The following is an 18,896-nucleotide window of genomic DNA, read 5'->3' as shown; positions in this document are numbered from 1 at the left end:
TAGATTATTAAAAAAGCATGATTTTTCTTAATATGATACTCGCGCTAAATCCTACATAGTGCCAACAGCATTATATACTGACTCCATATCATGGAAGGGAGGTAGCTCTTTTTAAAAACAAATAGATGAGATGGGCATTGTGGCTAGAGAATGTAGAGTTTTGATAGAGGTCAAAGAAAAATAAACAACCAAAAGGTTAATTAAATGGGAAGAAATGACTGTGGGGCCTTTGGCACGGTTTGCCACTTTTTGTTGTATTAAAGGCCTGGACAGGGATCTTCTCACTACTGGCTTCTGAAGTAGCTATTTTAATCTATATAATTTAACTTTAAGTTTATTAACACTTCACCAGATGGTGTGGACATAGGGAGCAAGGGTAAAGAATGTTCATTTTGCAGGGAAGATTTAATAGGCACTCACAGAATCACCACTACTATAACTACTGTTACTACTAATGTATTATTAGCATTATACTTTTGAAGTGAAGTAGTAAATCTCATCTTCTCATCAACAAAATATTTTGCATTAATACTGGGGGACGACGACGACAACCATCCTTCCCCAAACAGAAATGTTGTCTTCTAGATCAATACCTAAATCATTTGTTGCACCCAAAACCAACAAGCTGTAAAGGCTCCTACTGTAATGAGATATAGTAGTGCCCTTTGTCTTAAACAGAAGGGCATTTTATACAAAATTAGCCCAATGTGTACATAAAAGGAACAGTGCCAACATGGGAGGAGGGTAGATTGAGAGGATGATAACACAGGAATGGCTCATTTAAACTTCTGACCTGAGCAATGGCTTCTAAGCCCTGAGCATTCAACAGCGAGAGATTACAACTGTGTGAGTAGAGGGAGCAGCAACCCATCCATTGGCCCTGTCCCCTCCATTGCCCCCCATTGCTCAGCCCCACAACCTTCCACACATTGGAGAGACAAGGTCTGAAGCAGGGAGCCTGCTCTATATGTGTAGGCATCCCACATGATTAAGAAGAGGGCTGTCGGAGCCAGGAAGCACAGGTCCACTCCCCCCATCCTGCCCCACCTGATTGTAACTGCGTAAGGCTGAATCCCTGCACTGGGCTCTGGCCTTCACAAATTCTCAAAGGGCTCAGTCAGTTTTACAGTGTTCATCTCCTTCTAACCAAAGCTGAAATATTTACTAAAATGGCTATGGAAACTTCTTAACTACACTGTGGTTTCCAGATATCTAGTTCCAACCCTTCGAAGCAACCTTGTTCTTTTCTTTTTTAAATCTGCAATGGGAGCTGAGAGTGCACCACAATATGCAGAACTGAGCCCATCCAATCGAATCAGATTTGGAAGGAACTCCATATGTACACACTTTAATTGATGCTTTGCAGAGCGGTTCACATGTCACCAAGTGAGAGAAATTCTTTCTGAACAGCTGTAGGTTCTAGGCTTATGCGAGGCATTTCCTGGCTGTAATCCTTCCTCTTTTTGCTCTAGACCACAAAGAGCACCATAAAGCATCTGAGCACAGCTGCAAAGCATAGGATAAAGTACACACTGTATTGGTGGCCACTTCCTTTTTCTACTTACCCTTCCTCTCCGACGAAGGTGACATACAGTTTATTTCTTTGCAGATCCTTTCTCGAATAGCCCATGATTTGGTTGAAGGCATCTTCCAGCAAATGGTCTCTCCTGATAATTAATCTGCACAGTGAGACAATTTGAATCACAGCAACTCACAAACTGTAGTTTAAATGCTTACTTTTCCTGGCTCTATTTACACTGCCTAAGTAGGTTACCACTGCAGACCGTATCCAATCTAATCTTTGGTCAGGATCAACAGTTTAGTATTTCAGAGGATTCACTCAGATGGCAGTTTTCTGGGCTTCTGCTAAGGTTCTGGTGGTGCCAGAATATTCCAGATATGGGTGGGCACATTTCCCCCCAAAGTGACAACCAAATGCTTACCTAGAGTAACCAGCTGTGTGGGCAAGTCCATCAGTGCTGGTCCCTATCAGCCATGTGTACCAGCAGCAGTTACTATATGGTCTTGATTACAGGCATGTTCACACGACACTCTAGCCCATGATGGGTGTCCAGCCATGCACTGTGAGTTGTTTTGAGAACAACCCACAGTGAATGGTTAACACACCTTCCACAGTGAGTGGTTTGTTTGTCCCCTCATCCTCCCTCCTTACCCCTCAGTCCTCCACCCAGAATCCCAGGGGAGTTGGCAGCAGATCCATCTTGTCTGCTGTCAAGTCCCCCTTCTCGGCTCCGATCGTGATCTTGATCATGGTCTGAGCCCTTCCCTGCCCAACCCCCACCGGGCCTCTTTTGGTGTAAAAATGGGATCGGGAAGTTTTCCCCTGCATTTTCCTACATCCCAGGGAAATGTGCACAAATCAGTTTTCGGTTTGCCAAAAATTGGCGTGGGGGAGAGGGGGCAAAATCCAACCTCCCATCAAGGATGCTGCTGCTCCAAGGTTCCTTGGCAAGAGAAGGGGTTGGATTTCTACACACACACTGATTTTGGGGATCAGGAACTTTTAAAGTCCTATACAACCATATGGAGCGATCTGGGCATAGGCAAGTCTTTTGCACAAAAATGAGGCTTGGATTTTTTTAAAGAGGGCTCTTACCACGATCAAGATTGAAATTGGGAGTTGGGACAGGGGGATAAATGAGAGCAAAGTTGGGGTGACGAGGAGCCGCTTGGCCACTATTGGTGGGGCTGTCACCGGCAAGGGGCAGAGGGCACAGGCAGCAGCTTAGCCGCAATCACAAATGGCAATTGCGGTCCCACTTGCAAAAGCGGCAGGGTTTTCTCCACTCTTGCCGAGCAACTCATTGCATGAAGCCCTTTACTCACAATGGGTTAGCATGTCTAGGTTCACACGATATGTCAACCCATCATGGGTAAAACAACCCCCACTGCAGATCATTGGTTTTCATGGTGGGTTGCTTTGGAAAAACAACCCACCCTGATTCGCACGAAATGCTAACCCATCGTGGGCAGTCATCCATGATGGGTTCACATGTTGTGTGAACCCGGTCACAAAACCATAAATTTCCAACTGTCCCAGGCAGCACTAACTGAAAGTGCCTTTAATATTCATGTTGAGGAAAGTCAACGGAACTTTGTCAAAAGGAAAAAGCAAAATTCAGTTTCTGGAGCAAGGGAGTGCCCCTTCCCCCCCCCTCCCAAATACTTGAATGGCCACTACTTGGTGCAAATCATTAGCAGTCCATGAAATCATCTGTTTTACAGATTGGTGCAATCGCACTTATTCCTCAGTACTAAAAAATAATATTGAGCTGATTTTCATTTTAAAAACACTGAAGGATTATTATACAAATCTGTTATGTATCATCTAATTATTTGGTCCCAAGCAGGTAGCTGAATCTGGGTTTCCCACATCCAAACCCACAGTATTAGCCATTACACCACCCTGGCTCCACTTGTGGCCTTCCTGCAAATACTTGCTTATGGCAGACATGGCAACAACTAATGCTGCTGCTTTTATTGGCCACTCCGACAACAAACAAAAATGGTCTTGACCAGTATGTTCAAGATCGACAGACACTATTTAATGACATTTTGCTTTACTAACTACAAATTGCAAAAGATCCCTGACAACCATCGGTATGCCTCTTGTGGGAGGTGGAATTTGGAGCAGGGAAGTGGCAGACAGGGAAAGGGTTCAATAGACCCCCTCTCTCTGCTAGGAATCTCACCCCTCTAAGATGCTTTTCTTAAAAAAGCAAAAATAAATAAATTCCACAGGGTCAGAACCCAATGACATACATTTGTAGGTAAGCCCCTGGGTGTGAAGGCATTCCCTCTGATGCAACACTCTGGCTCACAGGCATACTCGATTCTAGATAACACTTCTACATACTTCAATTTCCCTGGGCCTTGTCCATATCCTTTCGTCTCCAGTTTCCTGTAGAAATTCCTCAGTTTGGCTTCAAAATCTCTTTTATAAGGAGCTGGAGCCCGGGCGTTAGCACGTTGAGTACCTGCAGCAAAGTAAGATACACAAGATTTATTTTCTTAAAACATTTATAGCCCACCTTTCTGTCAGAAACTCTCAAGGCCAGATGAATGAAGACTGTTCGATATTATCCGATGTTCCATCATGTACTAGTAAGGAAATTTCAAATCCTAGTGTGGGAGCAGGCAGAATCCCATGTTACTATCCAGTCGTTGGTGGGTCACCAGACTCTGCTGGTTCTTTGGGATGATAATGATATCATCATCATCATCATCATTGTCGTCGTCATTATCTAATATTAAAAGCATGATTAGGTGGATATTGATCTGATCCTGTACGGAATTTTTTAGCTCTTTAAGCAAGACTGTAGATTTTAGGAACACTTTACACAGATTAATTATGCTTTAACTGTAAGAAATCCTACGAGCTCTTGCTTTATAAATGTAGTATTAGTGGATACTAGAAAATACAAAGATTGAAATCAGACCAAGGCTACTATCATTTGTGGGTGTTTTTTAAACATTTCTGGGGCACTAAAAGAACCAGACTGACACAGAGCAGGATAACTTTTGTTTTGCCTAAGCATAAACCATTTTAATCCAGTGACAAACAAGATGACAACTTTCTTAGCCATCAAGAGGAAAAAAATGAAAGCCATGTGTCCTTACTTTAAACTTGAATGGCCATTTCATAAGCAATGCCTTTGTTCAGCCTGGAGAATTTGGATATATGTTTCTGAATGGAAGTGGAGTGCACACTTTTTAAAATATACGAATACCACACGTACACGCGCTCACACTAATCCTACATATATCTACTCAGAAGTAATTCCCACTGAGTTCAACAGGACCTTCTCTCAAGTAAATGTGCATAGGATTGCAGCCTTATAAAGACAAAGATGTTCTGAAACATTTATGCTGCAGTCCTATACACACTTGCCTGGGAATTAAGTTCCATTGAATTCAATGGGACTTACTTCTCAATAAACTTGTATAGAATTGTACGGTAAGAAAAGTAACAAGCCTGTTGTTGCTTTTATTATTGAAAACTGGATTGATTTAATCTGGTTTAGTCAACTACGGAAAGGTTAAAAAGCGCAAATGACTTAATTTCCGCTTGTGCTCTCAGAAATCCACTTGCAGCTTCTGCTATAAAATGACACATAGCGAAACTCATACTAAACTTTGAAAGCTAATGTCAGACCTAGCGTCTCACAAAGAAGACGTGTGTGCAAAAAAAAGAAGAAAAGCCACATTCATCCACATGTATTGCACTGCCAGTAACTGCAACGTTGTAAGCAAAGCAGGTAAATGAACCACAAGAGCTAACTTTAGAGGAAACGTAAGTGAACCCACTTCCTATTTCATCCTATCTTACTTTAAAGATTACAAGCCCTGAAGGCTTCAGTGCATCTTAAACTGGATATGTAGGTTACAATTTTTATTTTTAAAACATCTTCCCAGCTGTCTCCATTTCAATTACTTCGTATAACTGCTCTGCCTCTTAGAGTTCTAAAATTTCCAAGTGTGTTATCAAACCTGAGGAGCTGTAACAGTTACATGCTCAAAATGATACCTCAGCTCTTAATGAATGCCTTTGTGTGTACTAATAACAAGGCACACATGCAAAATGGGAAGCTCAAATGTAGGAACAAATATGTATTGTGCGTGTGTGTGTGTGTGTGTGTGTGAATGAGTGAGAGAGAGAGAGAGAGAGAGAGATGATAATGATGATGATGATAAAAATCTAACTAGGGAACAATTTCTCTACTGGCTGTTAATTCTTTACCCAGACTGGTATAAAAATCTTATCTGTTTCTAGTTTAGGTAAACTACACACCATCCCCAAATGGGCTTGGGTTTGATGGAAGGGAAAGATCAATAGTGAATTTGGCCTGATAATCACTCCTAGTGACACTTACTATGGAGTAAGTCCCATTGAAACCAGTAGGATTCAGTTCTGAGCAAACATGCATAGGATTGCATTGCAAGGCTAACTTAGAAAATATTTTTTGGGATAGTTGAAAGTGATTTTATTATTATTATTATTTATTTATATAGCACTTGTTTGGTACATACATATTTCTTTTGTCCTCTGGTCAAACAGGTTTTTGAGGGTTATGAAAGCCTGTGTTGGGTCTTAAGGACACAGCCAGAGACACCACATCAGAACTGGTAGGGCATGCCTCCGAAGACACCTAGAGAAGCGGCAGATGTCACCTCTGTGGCTGACACAATAATGTAAAACTGCTGCAGCAATATGTTTATATAATTGTTTTGTCTGTCCTACCCATGCAATTGTGAAATGGTGTGATGGCACATAGGCTGTTCAGGTCTGTTAGATTTGTGATACTGGTAATTCACAACTCATGATTACTGCATCGTTATAGATGAGCAACTGGGACTATGTAAACTGCAGACCTCATGGACGCAACAGCTTATTTTCTGAACTTCTCTGTTCAGGGGGGAATCTTCATGGAAGAGTTCAGGGGAAATTCTTCACGGAAACGCATTGAGAATTGCTTGCTCCTGTTTTTCCTGAAATTGGCTTTGGTCCATCAGCAGCATGTTCAGTTGAAAAAAGCAGACCACACCCCTCCAAAACCAATGGCTTTCAGAAATCACACTGCCCTCTAATCCACCTTACTTTGGGGTGGGGTTGGCGGAGTCCTGCTAGTCAAAATGAACATGATCAACCATGTATGAGAGGCTTGGTCCCCGCTCCACTCTTTCCCCTGCTCAGGGACAGGAAATGTATTGCAAGGGATATTAGACATCCAGAGACTTTTGTCTGGACATTTCCTGCATCACTCAACAAGTGTGCTTGCCAGCCTTTCTCCACAGAAACAAGACTCCCATATCGCTAAAGTGTTAAACCCTTAAAGAGTTAAAGCAATGAATCTCTAACATAATCTAATGCTGGGTGAGAGTCTCTGTAAAGCCCCTCCCCCCTGTGCATGTTTACTTGAAGGTAAGAAATAAATCTCACTGCACCTTTCCCAGAGGGAAGCGGCGGCTTTGCTGCGGATTGGCAACAACGTCATCTGTCAAAAATGAACTCAAAGTGCTCCCCCTCCGTAGTAAATCACCCGTGAAGAGTGGCCCCTAGAGAACTCAAAAGCTTGCACATTTTTGAGTTGGTCCTAATAAAGGATTTTGGATTTTTCTCCCATCGACCAGCATAGCTGTCTTTATATTTTTATGCTATATGTATGTAAATGGATGGCACAATTGTTTTAAGTTTAAAAAAAACTGTGGGGTCTCTTAGAACACATATACCATTTCTGAAAGGTTTTGTACTTTACAATGTGGGATATTTTATTTACCCCAATGACTTATTTGCAGCTATATTGTTTTACTGGAAAAGAAAAGGTCTCAATAAAGGCACTATTTATTTATTTTTTTACTTACAAATGGTTTAATGACTTCTAGCAGGGGTTTTTTAAGGCTTTCTTGAGGTATATTTGCCCAGAGACCAGATTGGTACATTATTATTATTATTGTTGTTGTTGTTGTTGTTATTATTATTATTATTATTATTATTATTATTATTATTTACGTTTTTATACTGTCCATTAGCTGAGGCTCTCTGGGCAGTGCACAGTTAAAACCATAAAATACAACAAGTACGCAAAAAAATTTAAAATGTTAAAAGTTTTTTTTAAAGGCAATATAAAACTAGATAAGTTACAGTCCAGGGAAAGCTTGTGTGAAACGGTATGTTTTCAGGAGGCATTTAAAGGATGTTACATTTTCCACTTCCCGAACCACACATGGGAGGGTTTTCCAGAGGATGGGGGCTGCTACAGAGAAGCCCCCCTCCCACCAAGGTTCTTCATGGCGTCATTCCATTCATTTCGGAATGGCCAGCAAGACAAAGGGTTAATGCTAGCAACATGATGTAGAGTCATGACATGGCACCCATTCAAAGCCTTACAATCTTTGTACCTATTGTATTTATTCAAATCTCATATTTGATTCCTCTGCATTATTAAAAAAAAACACCACAAGGAATATACTGCCACAAGTGCACAGAATATTTTTGTAAGGCCTATTCTCTACTATGTTACTGGAGATCTATAATTACAGATTGTTGCTATATATGAATGCCCTAAATACTTGAACTAGTTCTTATTTTTATTAGTATTATTCAAGACCTACTTAAAGACTTAGTATTACAATTGACTTTTGAATACCTTGCCTCACGTTTCATAAAATGCCAGTAAATTAACCTTTCAGCACATGGCAACTTCTTATTACAAATCACTCGTCACATCAAGAATTACCTGGGCAATTAGGGCAATTATCCCTACCTTAAGAACAACAAAAGAAAGGAAGGATTATTTTTAAAATTATATACACGCACACACATGTGTATTTTAGCCATAGATAAAGAGCAATTTTACGGGTTTTCATGTTATCCAAACTTGAGTGTAAAGCAGTCTGACTTGGGAAATAGCTCTGTGGTCACCATTCAAGACTCTTGACTTTGATCCTTGACAAAGTTCTTTAAGCAGAAATAAGAGTACATGGATCCAGTGGTTTATGAATAATTGACATTAAAGCACACAAATCCATCCTAAGAGATCACAGATAATTGATAGAAAATTTATTCTCAATCTGTGGTTCTTCAGTAAAAATAAATCAGCTGCATAAAGCCCCAATAAAAATGAACTCCTGTTAACAAAAGATGCTTTGAACATTTTACCACAGGACTCCGTTCTCAGAATTTTGTCGGACTGAAAAGCCTATTAAAATGAGGGGGTTTAAAGTTATTTTTTGAAAGGAAGCATAGGGAAAGAAAGGAAGGAAGGAAGGAAGGAAGGAAGGAAAAGAAAAATTCACCCAACATGTTTAGTGCTTCCATAACATTTGAGGAACACTTATCCTAATCTCAGCATAAGGTCTTGCTGCTTCCCCTGTTTAAGGAGGTAAAATTAGCATGGGGCACTTGCCTCCTCAAGGCTGCATAAGAGAGATGTCAGAACCCTGTTTATAAATCTGATAAATGAATTAACTAATTCCCAAGTGGCTGCCTTACATATTTGTTCAATTACCGAGATCCCATCCTCCATTGATGGAGAACCAAGGTATTCCCAATACATTTTTAGCACTGCCTAAATATACAAGGGAGACTACAAAAATAAGCACATGTCCCCCTCCCCACCTTAGATTTTTTTTTACACTATTTTCATTCCATATGAAGAAAATCCTTTTGAGAAAGACTATTCAGGTGTCTACAACAAAGAGCATAGTGTCAGCACAGTCTCAACAACCAAAGCATTCGCCTTCTCTTTGTACTCAGAAGGCAGGCCACAGGTAGCACTAAATCAGTCCTACCTCGCCTACTCTCTAAAATCCTTGCAGGCAGTTGCAACAGGGCTTACCTGGAGAGTTTTGAGGAGAGGACACCGGGGAGCCTCGGGGCGATTGGCAATAACTGGGATGAAGTAAGGCATGTGGCGGTACATATGACATTATTTCCTCTTCAAATAAACTAGGAGAAAAATGACCAAAATTAAGGCAGACTTCCTTGTTTCTTTGAAACCATGACATCTAATTGTTTTTAGCAATGCTTTTCAATGCCAAACTGGTTTATTTGGTATGTTAGCAAACAGAGATTTGAAACCTATGGAGGAAACAGCTGCTGGCGGGTGAAATTTGCAACACGAAAGTAATGGGTGGGGAATGGGTTAAGCACACCCTCCCGACCTACCACTTCTCTGCTTTATTTTATTTATTTTACTTATTACATTTACATACCGCCCCATAGCCAAAGCTCTCTGGGTGGTTTACAAAGGTTAAAACACAGAACGTTAATTTTTGTGAACTGCCCAGAGAGCTCCGGCTATTGGGCAGTATAGAAATGTAATAAATAAATAAATAAAAATAATAAAAATTAAAAACAAATACACAAAATTTAAAACCATAAAAAGCATAAAAACAGATTACATACAATATCCATCTATTTTGGATCACTTAAAAACTCAACATATGCTGTTAAATGCCTGGGAGAAGAGAAAAATCTTGACCTGGCGCCGAAAAGATAACAATGTTGGCACCAGGCGGGCCTTGTCAGGCAGATCATCCCATAATTGGGGGGCCACTACTGAAAAAGCCCTCTCCCTTGTTGCCATCCTCCAAGCTTCCCTCAGAGTAGGCACCCGGAGGAGGACTTTAAATGTTGAGTGTAGTGAACGGGTAGGTTCATGCTGGGGGAGGCGTTCCGTCTGGTGGTCCCAAGCCATGTAAGGCTTTCTCTGTTCTACAATGTCATCAAGCTACCATTATGCAATTGCATGTAATGTGACTGTTAGGCCTGAAGCATACCCGAAGCTAAAGAACACATTGCTACAATTCCTAAATAGAATGCTGTTTTCCCCCTCTGTGGAAAAATTCCAAAAATAAATCATGTTGTAATGTGAAATACATGTGGATCTTGAAACAAAGCCCCACAAACAAGATTCTGGCTACGTGTCAGTTCTTGTCAAGAGATCTTCTGTATTAAATCCATGTAGGGCTTAAAATACTATTGTTGTATCCAATGGTGTCTTTTGGCCAGCAGAATGGACACTGCTAGCAGATCGAATTGCCCTTCCTCCCTGAAGCATCCCGCAGATACTCTGAAACTGCTCCAGAGGGTTGGGGAACCTACCAGAGCAGATTTTGGCTTGGGGGGGTATGTGGGGGGAGAGGAAGTTCACATGCATAATGTTGTTTTTAGGCCCTGGAACATGTTTCCCACATATATTCCTCCATCGTGTGGAATGAAATCACCTCTGAATCAGCTATTCTATGGAACGCCTGAAAGTGCAGGGCCACAATGTAACATGGGTTAACTTACAGCAGCCGTCCCCAACCTAGAACCCTCTAGGTGTCTTGGACTGCAACTCCCAGCATTCCTGACGATTGGTCATGCTGGCTGTAGGACTGATGGGAATTGGTTCAAAGCACCTGGAGGGCACCACGTTGGGGAAGACTGCATTACAGTATAAGCAACAGTAAATAAGGGGAGCAGGAGGAGAGAAACCTTGAGAATGAGCTTGCAGAAAGTCTCATAAAAGAGCTTGCGCAGGTGGAGGAACTCCTCTGTATCTGGGGTCACTTTTCTCACGCAGTGCTCGTCTGTTACATGGGAACCAGCCCTTCTATAAATGGCTTGTCTGATTTCTTTGGATCCAACCCTATGTTCGTGCCAACCGCCTCTTTTAATAAGCAGTTATTAAAGAGCTAGATCTTATCACTTAGAACTTGGCTATTAAAAAATCCCAGTCACCTCTTTTCACTGTACACTTCACAACGACATGGGGCTGTATTGATACCTATAAATTTACATGGTTTATGCAGGTCCCCAACTTGGACACTCCTTGCAGGCAATTATCACAGGGGGCTCTCCCCTGATAGCAAGGGCTTTCCCACTCACTTCACTGGAGGAGCTACATTCCCATGGATGTACTTGTAGAGCTTTCCATTCCATTGGAATGAATGGGAAAGGTCACATCACAGCAGAGACAGAGCTTTGGATCAGGGCAAAGATGCAAACAGCTTATTATTACAGCATCACCCTCTCAGTGCACCCAGTGCTCTGTAGAGGGGCTTGGGCAGGTAGATGTGAATCGTGCTGTCTGTACACTCTGTATAATTTTGTGGTGCACAAATTGCTTAATTCAATCTTGTCTGCTCATCCCCCTAGGCAGATTTGGATACACAAAAGGGAGGGGGAGAAGTTTGCCACCCTCCTGCACTTCTTCATGGGACTAAGATGACTTATACATTTTAAAATGTAGCCCAAAAAAGGAAGTGACAATAACATGAGTGTCCTCATACCAACATTTATGTGCAACATAACAACAACAACAACACTCATGGCCCATTTTACAGACTACAAGAGGTCAGGTTCTTGCTTTCATAGAATCATAGGATAGTAGAGTTGGAAGGGGCCTATAAGGCCATCGAGTCCAACCCCCTGCTCAATGCAGGAATCCACCCTAAAGCACACCTGACATATGTTTCTCCAGTTGCCTTTTGAATGCCTCTAGTGTGGGAGAGCCCATGACCTCCCTAGGTAACTGGTTCCATTGTTGTACTGCTCTAACAGTCAGGAAGTTTTTCCTGATGTCCAGCCGGAATCTGGCTTCCTGTAACTTGAGCCCATTATTCCGTGTCCTGCACGCTGGGAGAATCGAGAAGAGATCCTGGCCCTCCTCTGTGTGACAGCCTTTTAAGTATTTGAAGAGTGCTATCATGTCTCCCCTCAATCTTCTCTTCTCCAGGCTAAACATGCACAGTTGTTTCAGTCTCTCTTCATAGGGCTTTGTTTCCAGACCCCTGATCATCTTGGTCAGGGGTCTGGAAATGAGCTTACAATCTAAAATCCAACACAGGGGAACAATCAAGGAAATGGAGGGAAGTGGAGGCAGAAGTAAACCGGTCTTCATGCAAGGAAGATCTACAGTTCACAGGGCATCCTTGGAGCCAAAGCTGTACCTTTAAAAACACCTTCCTCTTCAAAAGAAAAATACTAGCTTGCACTTGGCTCCTCCTGGTCAATATCCTGCCCCTTTCTTCTTTCACGCTCTAGCATCTTTCCCTCCCTCCCTCCCCCTTCTTGTGAATGCCGGCCTTTGCACCTATGTGGATAGCTGCAATTAGGCAAATAAACAGAACGAAAACCCTGCACAAGTAGTTTTGGAAAGGAGAAGGAAACTTCGAGGGAAACGGAAACTACTTGTGGACAAAGAGAGAAGAGGTGGTCCAAGGACAGTGAATCAAAATGAAAACAGTATTGAGGTAAACATAGGCTAAACATCAGTGGTGCAACTAGGGTTGGACCCGAGGCCCCCCACATCCCAGGGTCCACCTAAAATGACCATCCAGAGGGGGCAGTTGAAGGGTCATGGATAAATAGGCACCTGAGCCATTCCCCCCCTTATTTCTAAACCTTTTCAAGTTGGGGACAGCTGACTAGGCAGGTACCTGGTTACAGATTCTCATTTTATTATGTTTATTTTATTGTTAACCTTTTCTACAACAAAATTGTACTTATTCCCAAGTAATTGTGTTTAGTTTCACGGCAGCAGAAGCAAACTCCATTTTATTCCTGTTGTGGTGCTATGATTTAAGTGAGTTTAAAATGCAAAACTACACCTGCTCAGAGTATTTCTTTTTGGAAAGCAGTTATTTTTCCTTTGTTTGTTCTAACGTACCAGGAATGTGCAACCAGTTGTCAAGCATGGAATGGTGGGAAGGGGAGAAGAGAAATGTTAGTTGCTTCACAACTGAATTAATACACATGGCCATCTAAAAAATCCCCCAACCCCGATCCTTAAGTCCATGGTCTAAAAATTACCTAGCTGCCTCATTGCTAAACATGTGAACCAACCTGCAATATTATTAGATAAAAATAAATTTCGTCATACTGTTGAGTGGCTATTTCAGACTGATTTAAGATTACTTGGACTGGCAATTTGAAATAAAAATCCTTCCACTAAAAATAAGCTGCAATTTAGAAAGTTAACATGGATAATTCTATCAATGACATTCTCAAGTCAGCTTTCACCAGCTGTATTTCAAAAGGACTGAAGGGTACTATAATGGAGTCACTAAATCCATTTGAATGAATATGTACCGGAGTGATAAAAAAGCATATTATTCCACACTGAATTCATTGTAGGGCAGCACCACTCACCTTAGTAACATGACGAGGTCTGCATCGCTGGATAAGCGCACCAGCCCTGGGGTCCCTTCAGTCCGAATAAACTGGATCTTCTCCCTGTTGACGCAGACAAAGCAGTCCAAAACATCTCTTGCAAACAAGACAGTAATGTACGCAGCAAGAAAAACCGAAAGGTATATCAAGAAAACCTCTAGATTACCCCTCTGTATTTCAGACATCATTTCCCAGCCTGCAACACCATGTCCAAGTGAACAGAAGACTCTTGCAACCAGCCTATCCTTCCAGGTCCCTTACTAACACATTAGTAGAAAATCTTTCTCCCACCCCCCGTTTCCTTAATCTCTCAGGTGTTCAAGATGCTTCAAGTACCCCACCAGTGAAAATCACAACCTCAAGTTAATGCTAGTTGTGGCTCTGAATTACAAGCAGCAGCATGGGCCCTGGAGAGAATATTGCTATTCCAAAAGACAACCATTTAAAATAAATACACCTGCTCCCCCTCTTAGTATCAAGAGAATCCTGTTGATTTTTGTAAGCAGGCTGCACAGAAAGCTTACAAAGAGACACAGACATATGGTCTACAAACTCATCTCAGGCATTCTGGTTTCTATTAGGGCTGTGCAAGCCTCGAGCCTCAGATTCGAAGTTCGAATCACAGAGGCCATTGTCTGCCGGATCCGCCATTTCATGACGGATTCGCCATTTCCTCTCACAGCCCTAGGCCCTTGTACAGCCTACAACTCCGAACATGCAGAATCCGAGGCTCAAAGTTTGCACAGCCCTAGTTTCCATGTATATCAAATGCCACAGGCGTGCTGGTAAATTTCAGTCTATATAGGTATCGCCTTTTGACATACACATCCCTCAGGATTTTTTGCACAGCTCAAGAGCTGAACTAGTTCTTATTCTAACAATGTCCAGAAGTGTAGCTGGGTTAGTCTGTTACAATAATAATAATAATAATAATAATAGCGAAGAGCCTTGTAGCCCTGTAAAAACTAATTCCGATTAAATATAAGGAAAAACCTCCTGACAGCAATATCTGTACAACAGTGGAACAGTCTACCTATGGAGGTTGTGGGTTCTCCATCTCTGGAGCTTTTTAAGACAGCCACCTCTCATGGATGGCTTAATGGGCTTTTCTGCACTTTGCAGAGGGTTGGACTAGATGATCCTCATGGTCCTTTCCAACTCAACAATTCCAAGATTTTATGATTCTATGATAAGGATTGACTCCTTCATTTTTATTGTATCTGGTAGGCCTGGAATCAGCTCCTGAAATTTGGATATTCTAAGCATAATTATACATTATGACCGCATTCAGACATAATACAAAACTACTATGGTTTATTATTATGTCAACCATAGTATGTGTTTCCCCCTCCCCCTCTCCCTCCCTCCTGTGGTGTGACTGCTAGGAGGCGATCAGAAGTTTTTGCTTCCATTTTTGACTAACCACAGTTTAGCATTATGTCCAGATGTAGACAAATTGTTGATAGCGTAACTCTGGTTTACTGAAACAAGACAAATTCAAACATTGGTTTATGAAGCTAGCTCATTCCAATAAACCATTGTTACAATTGGCCATAGCTTAGGGTTTGGACCTAACACTCCCCAGTGGTTAATTGAAAAGATAAGCAGAAGTTCTGATCTCCTCCTCACCACCACACCAGAAGGGAGCAGGAATGCAACAGCCTGAGACTCATAAACATAGTGATAAACAACTTAAAGATGATCATTACAGCTAAATGCAGTCAACATATGGACACCATAAATAGATTCTGCTATATTTTGATTGTACACTCAAATTACATAAACAAACAACTTTGATGGTGGAGAAAGAAGGCCCATAGTATGCTTACCTGAGTGAATGATTCCTGGTAAGATCTGGCTGTCTCTCCTGTAGAATTTCGAAGATATTGGGTTGTCGCAGAAATGCAACAATCTTGTCATTGTATGCTGAAAATTCAACAGAGAGCATCTTGCTGAAAATGTCTGCTAAAAAAATAGTTAACTTCCTTCGGGTGTTTTAGGTTTAAGTCCCAACTCACCCAGAAATGGATGCCTTTCTAGAAGAAAGCCCATTTCTCATGGGGGCAACTTTACTAGCTTTTGGCAGTTTGGAGCTGCTAGCCAAATCTAAGAGGTGAGCACTGGACAGGATGAGTATACATCCTTCAAAGGGAGTGGGGAAGGAGGCTGTTACAAAAAGGTGGTGTAGGCAGGCAGGTACAAGGATGTCATGGGCATCATCCAATTGGTGTCGGTACCATTATTGCAGTGGCCCATCTCCCCAGGAAAATACCCATGACAGTGTGCTTCGTGCAGGAAGAGCCGTAGTTTACAAGCCATACTTTATAACCCACAAGCCCCATTTAGACAACACGCTAAACCATGCTGTTTAACCACAAGATGGTTAACGTAGGGTGACCATATGAAAAGGAGGACAGAGCTCCTGTATCTTTAACAGTTGCATTGAAAAGGGAATTTCAGCAGGTGTCATTTGTATATATGGAGAACCTGGTGAAATTCCCTCTTCATCACCACAGTTAAAGCTGCAGGAGCTATACTAGAGTGACCAGATTTAAAAGAGGGCAGGGCACCTGCAGCTTTAACTGTTGTGATGAAGAGGGAATTTCACCAGGTTACCCATATATACAAATGACACCCGCTGAAATTTCCTTTTCAATACAACTGTTAAAGATACAGGAGCCCTGTCCTCCTTTTCATATGGTCACCCTAGAATGGAATGTATTAACTTTAACACAGATCTACACTACTGCTTTAAAGTGCTTTATAACAACTGTGACCTGGGCCACAACACTTGTCAAAACTATTATAAAGCACTTTGAAGCAGTAGTGTAGATCCTGCCAGAGATAGGGAGAACGACATTACAAGTCCATAATAAATTTATATCCCAAGTCGGAAGCTTGGCCTACTACCCATTTCTTGTTAGATTTGAAGTCGTGTAGCCTTTTCAAAGCATTACCATATGCAGCCTTGAAGAAATGGGAAGCAACAGAAGTTTAAATCAGCAGTGAGTGTCAAGAAACAGTGCTGCTGAAAAACATCCAGCCACTCCATCAGGTTAATTGGCCGTGGGTGTCTTCCCCACAATGCAACAGCTGCTAAACTCAATGAATTAACTTCTGTTCTTGAAAGCCATGAATCACCATCACTAAAGCTAATGGGTTTTGTCATGTGTGAGTAACAAACACATGTATAAGCAGTTTTCAAGGCAACTGAACCCATTAAAAGGCAAAACTGATCTTGCAATCAATGAAACTGTATGGAACAAACAAACAAACCAGTTCTTAAACCGGTGAGCTCCTTCTCACTTGTATAAACAAACATTTTGTACAGGAACAACACACGAATGTTTAATAGAAAAATTGTTTCTATTAAACTGCTAAATGTTTCCGTGTTCATACATTTGTTGCTGCATACCAGCGTTGGCAACTGATGAATATCAAACTATGAAACACTTGATTTGCATAGTAACATTCAGATAACGTTAGGAACTGATGGCTGAGTTTTCTTGTTTTCCTTTTCCCCTCCTATCCCTTTTTCCTTTTGTGTTGTGTCCTTTCAGGTTATAAACCCAAGGGCAGGGACCGTCTTATTTTTATTGATCTGAAGTTGCTGTGGGAACCTTTCTGGCTGAAAAGCAAGGTATAAATCCTTTAAACAAACAAACAGTTGAGCAAATATTAATTATCTATATTTGCATTTTGTTAGCATTTTGTTAGCATGCTTCCCTAAACAGTATAGAGGCGATGACACAGTTTCTGCTGCTTTGGGCATTGGACAAAATTTGTAGTCCCAGCCTCTGATAAAGCAGGAGGAGAACTGTTCAGAAAAATCTTTAGCTGACGTCTTCTTCATACTTAGCTGCATTAGCACAGATCTCAGAAGCTAAATGAAAGAGCAGGATTCAAAACTAAGGACCAAACTGATTTTCATGTTGACACAATTGAAGTATCATCAACTTACTTTTTTTATATAAATTACCAGGTTTAATTTTTTTTTTATAGAAAGCTCTCCTTTATCTTTAAACTGTGTGCTGTGTTGCATCTTTAAGGGACAATGAGAGAGAGAAAGAGAGAGGCTGTGTGTGCACATTACAATGGGAGTGTATACCTTCCCCCACAGGCAGCTACCTACCCTCCAAGGCAGCTACCCACCACTTGCTGGAAATTCAGAATTCACACATCAATTGCAAGCCCTTTAAAAAGTAATATATCCACAATGCAACAACCTATCATAAACAACCTTTTTTTTAAAAAAGAAGATCCCTCTTTGCAAAAAGGGGCCCTTCTGTACTAATTAAAAAATGCATTGCCTTCCCACTTACAGCTATGCTTTCTTCTGCACAGCAAAGTTCCCACCTTCAACCCTGATTAACTAGACCTCCAACTATTTTTCCAAGTGCTTCTATATTGGGCTTAGTGGCCCGGGGCCTTTGCAGGTTTGTTTTTCAGCTCTATCCTCTTATCCCATCCTATCTTCTGTGAACACTGGATTCTAGTGAACCCACATTGAAAGGTCATAGGATGACCCTCAGCATAGGTAGCCCTGTAAAATACTGGATGCCTGGCAACCATACGGTACGCAGGCTGAATTCCCATGGCACAGAAAGAAAAGATCACACACAGAAAACCACAATAGAAGTTAGTGAATACCTCCTAGGTTACAATATTACGGCAAGGCGACTCTCTCTTCAAGTTATCATTACCATGTCAAAACATTGACTACCTGGAGTTCAGCCCAGGAACACAAGTGAGAATGGCAGAGTCTCTTGGTATACATTTAATGAGCCATGAAATGTTAAGCATTTGATCATTCTTATATTCACCTAATATTTTGATTTATTTCCAGAACAAAAGCAACTCACAGGGGCAATCCCGTGTCTCAAGAATCATAACTCGCATGCAAAACACAAATAAAGCAGGCTATTCGGAAGAGACTTTACAGTGCAGACGTACCCACAGGAACCATGTCCTGGTACTGAGCCCGGCTGACGGTGTTGAATGTGCTTGACGGCCTTGGCAAAACGGGAGGCCCCGAGTGGCGAGAATCTTCTCCTACCTGAAAATAGAACCATCATAATTCTCATCACATATAAGGACAATCCTTCTTACCTATGGCTCTGTTATTTATTCGTTCCAGAAAGGTTCTATACCACTTTTCATTTTGTTAAAAATAAATAAACCTCTAGGCGGTTTGCAAAGTCAAATTATGATAAAA

At 41.4% G+C, this 18,896-nt stretch overlaps 1 protein-coding gene across 1 annotated transcript in view; it reads right to left on the bottom strand.

The window, feature by feature from the left end:
• The window catches only part of HECW2 (HECT, C2 and WW domain containing E3 ubiquitin protein ligase 2), a 198,942-nt gene that overhangs the window by 32,981 nt on the left and 147,065 nt on the right, over window positions 1-18,896 (bottom strand). Inside the window, exons 17-22 of the mRNA XM_063116233.1 lie at window positions 18,635-18,737; window positions 15,511-15,607; window positions 13,661-13,744; window positions 9,360-9,469; window positions 3,878-3,998; window positions 1,566-1,679 (exon numbers count right to left, since the gene is read on the bottom strand). Of these exons, the coding sequence (XP_062972303.1) occupies window positions 1,566-1,679; window positions 3,878-3,998; window positions 9,360-9,469; window positions 13,661-13,744; window positions 15,511-15,607; window positions 18,635-18,737 (629 nt within the window). The remainder of the gene's footprint in view (window positions 1-1,565; window positions 1,680-3,877; window positions 3,999-9,359; window positions 9,470-13,660; window positions 13,745-15,510; window positions 15,608-18,634; window positions 18,738-18,896) is intronic.

This window comes from Elgaria multicarinata, chromosome 2, assembly GCF_023053635.1.
Source record: "Elgaria multicarinata webbii isolate HBS135686 ecotype San Diego chromosome 2, rElgMul1.1.pri, whole genome shotgun sequence".
Taxonomy (NCBI): Eukaryota; Metazoa; Chordata; class Lepidosauria; order Squamata; family Anguidae; genus Elgaria; species Elgaria multicarinata.
This window is presented reverse-complemented; position numbering and strand designations above follow the sequence as displayed.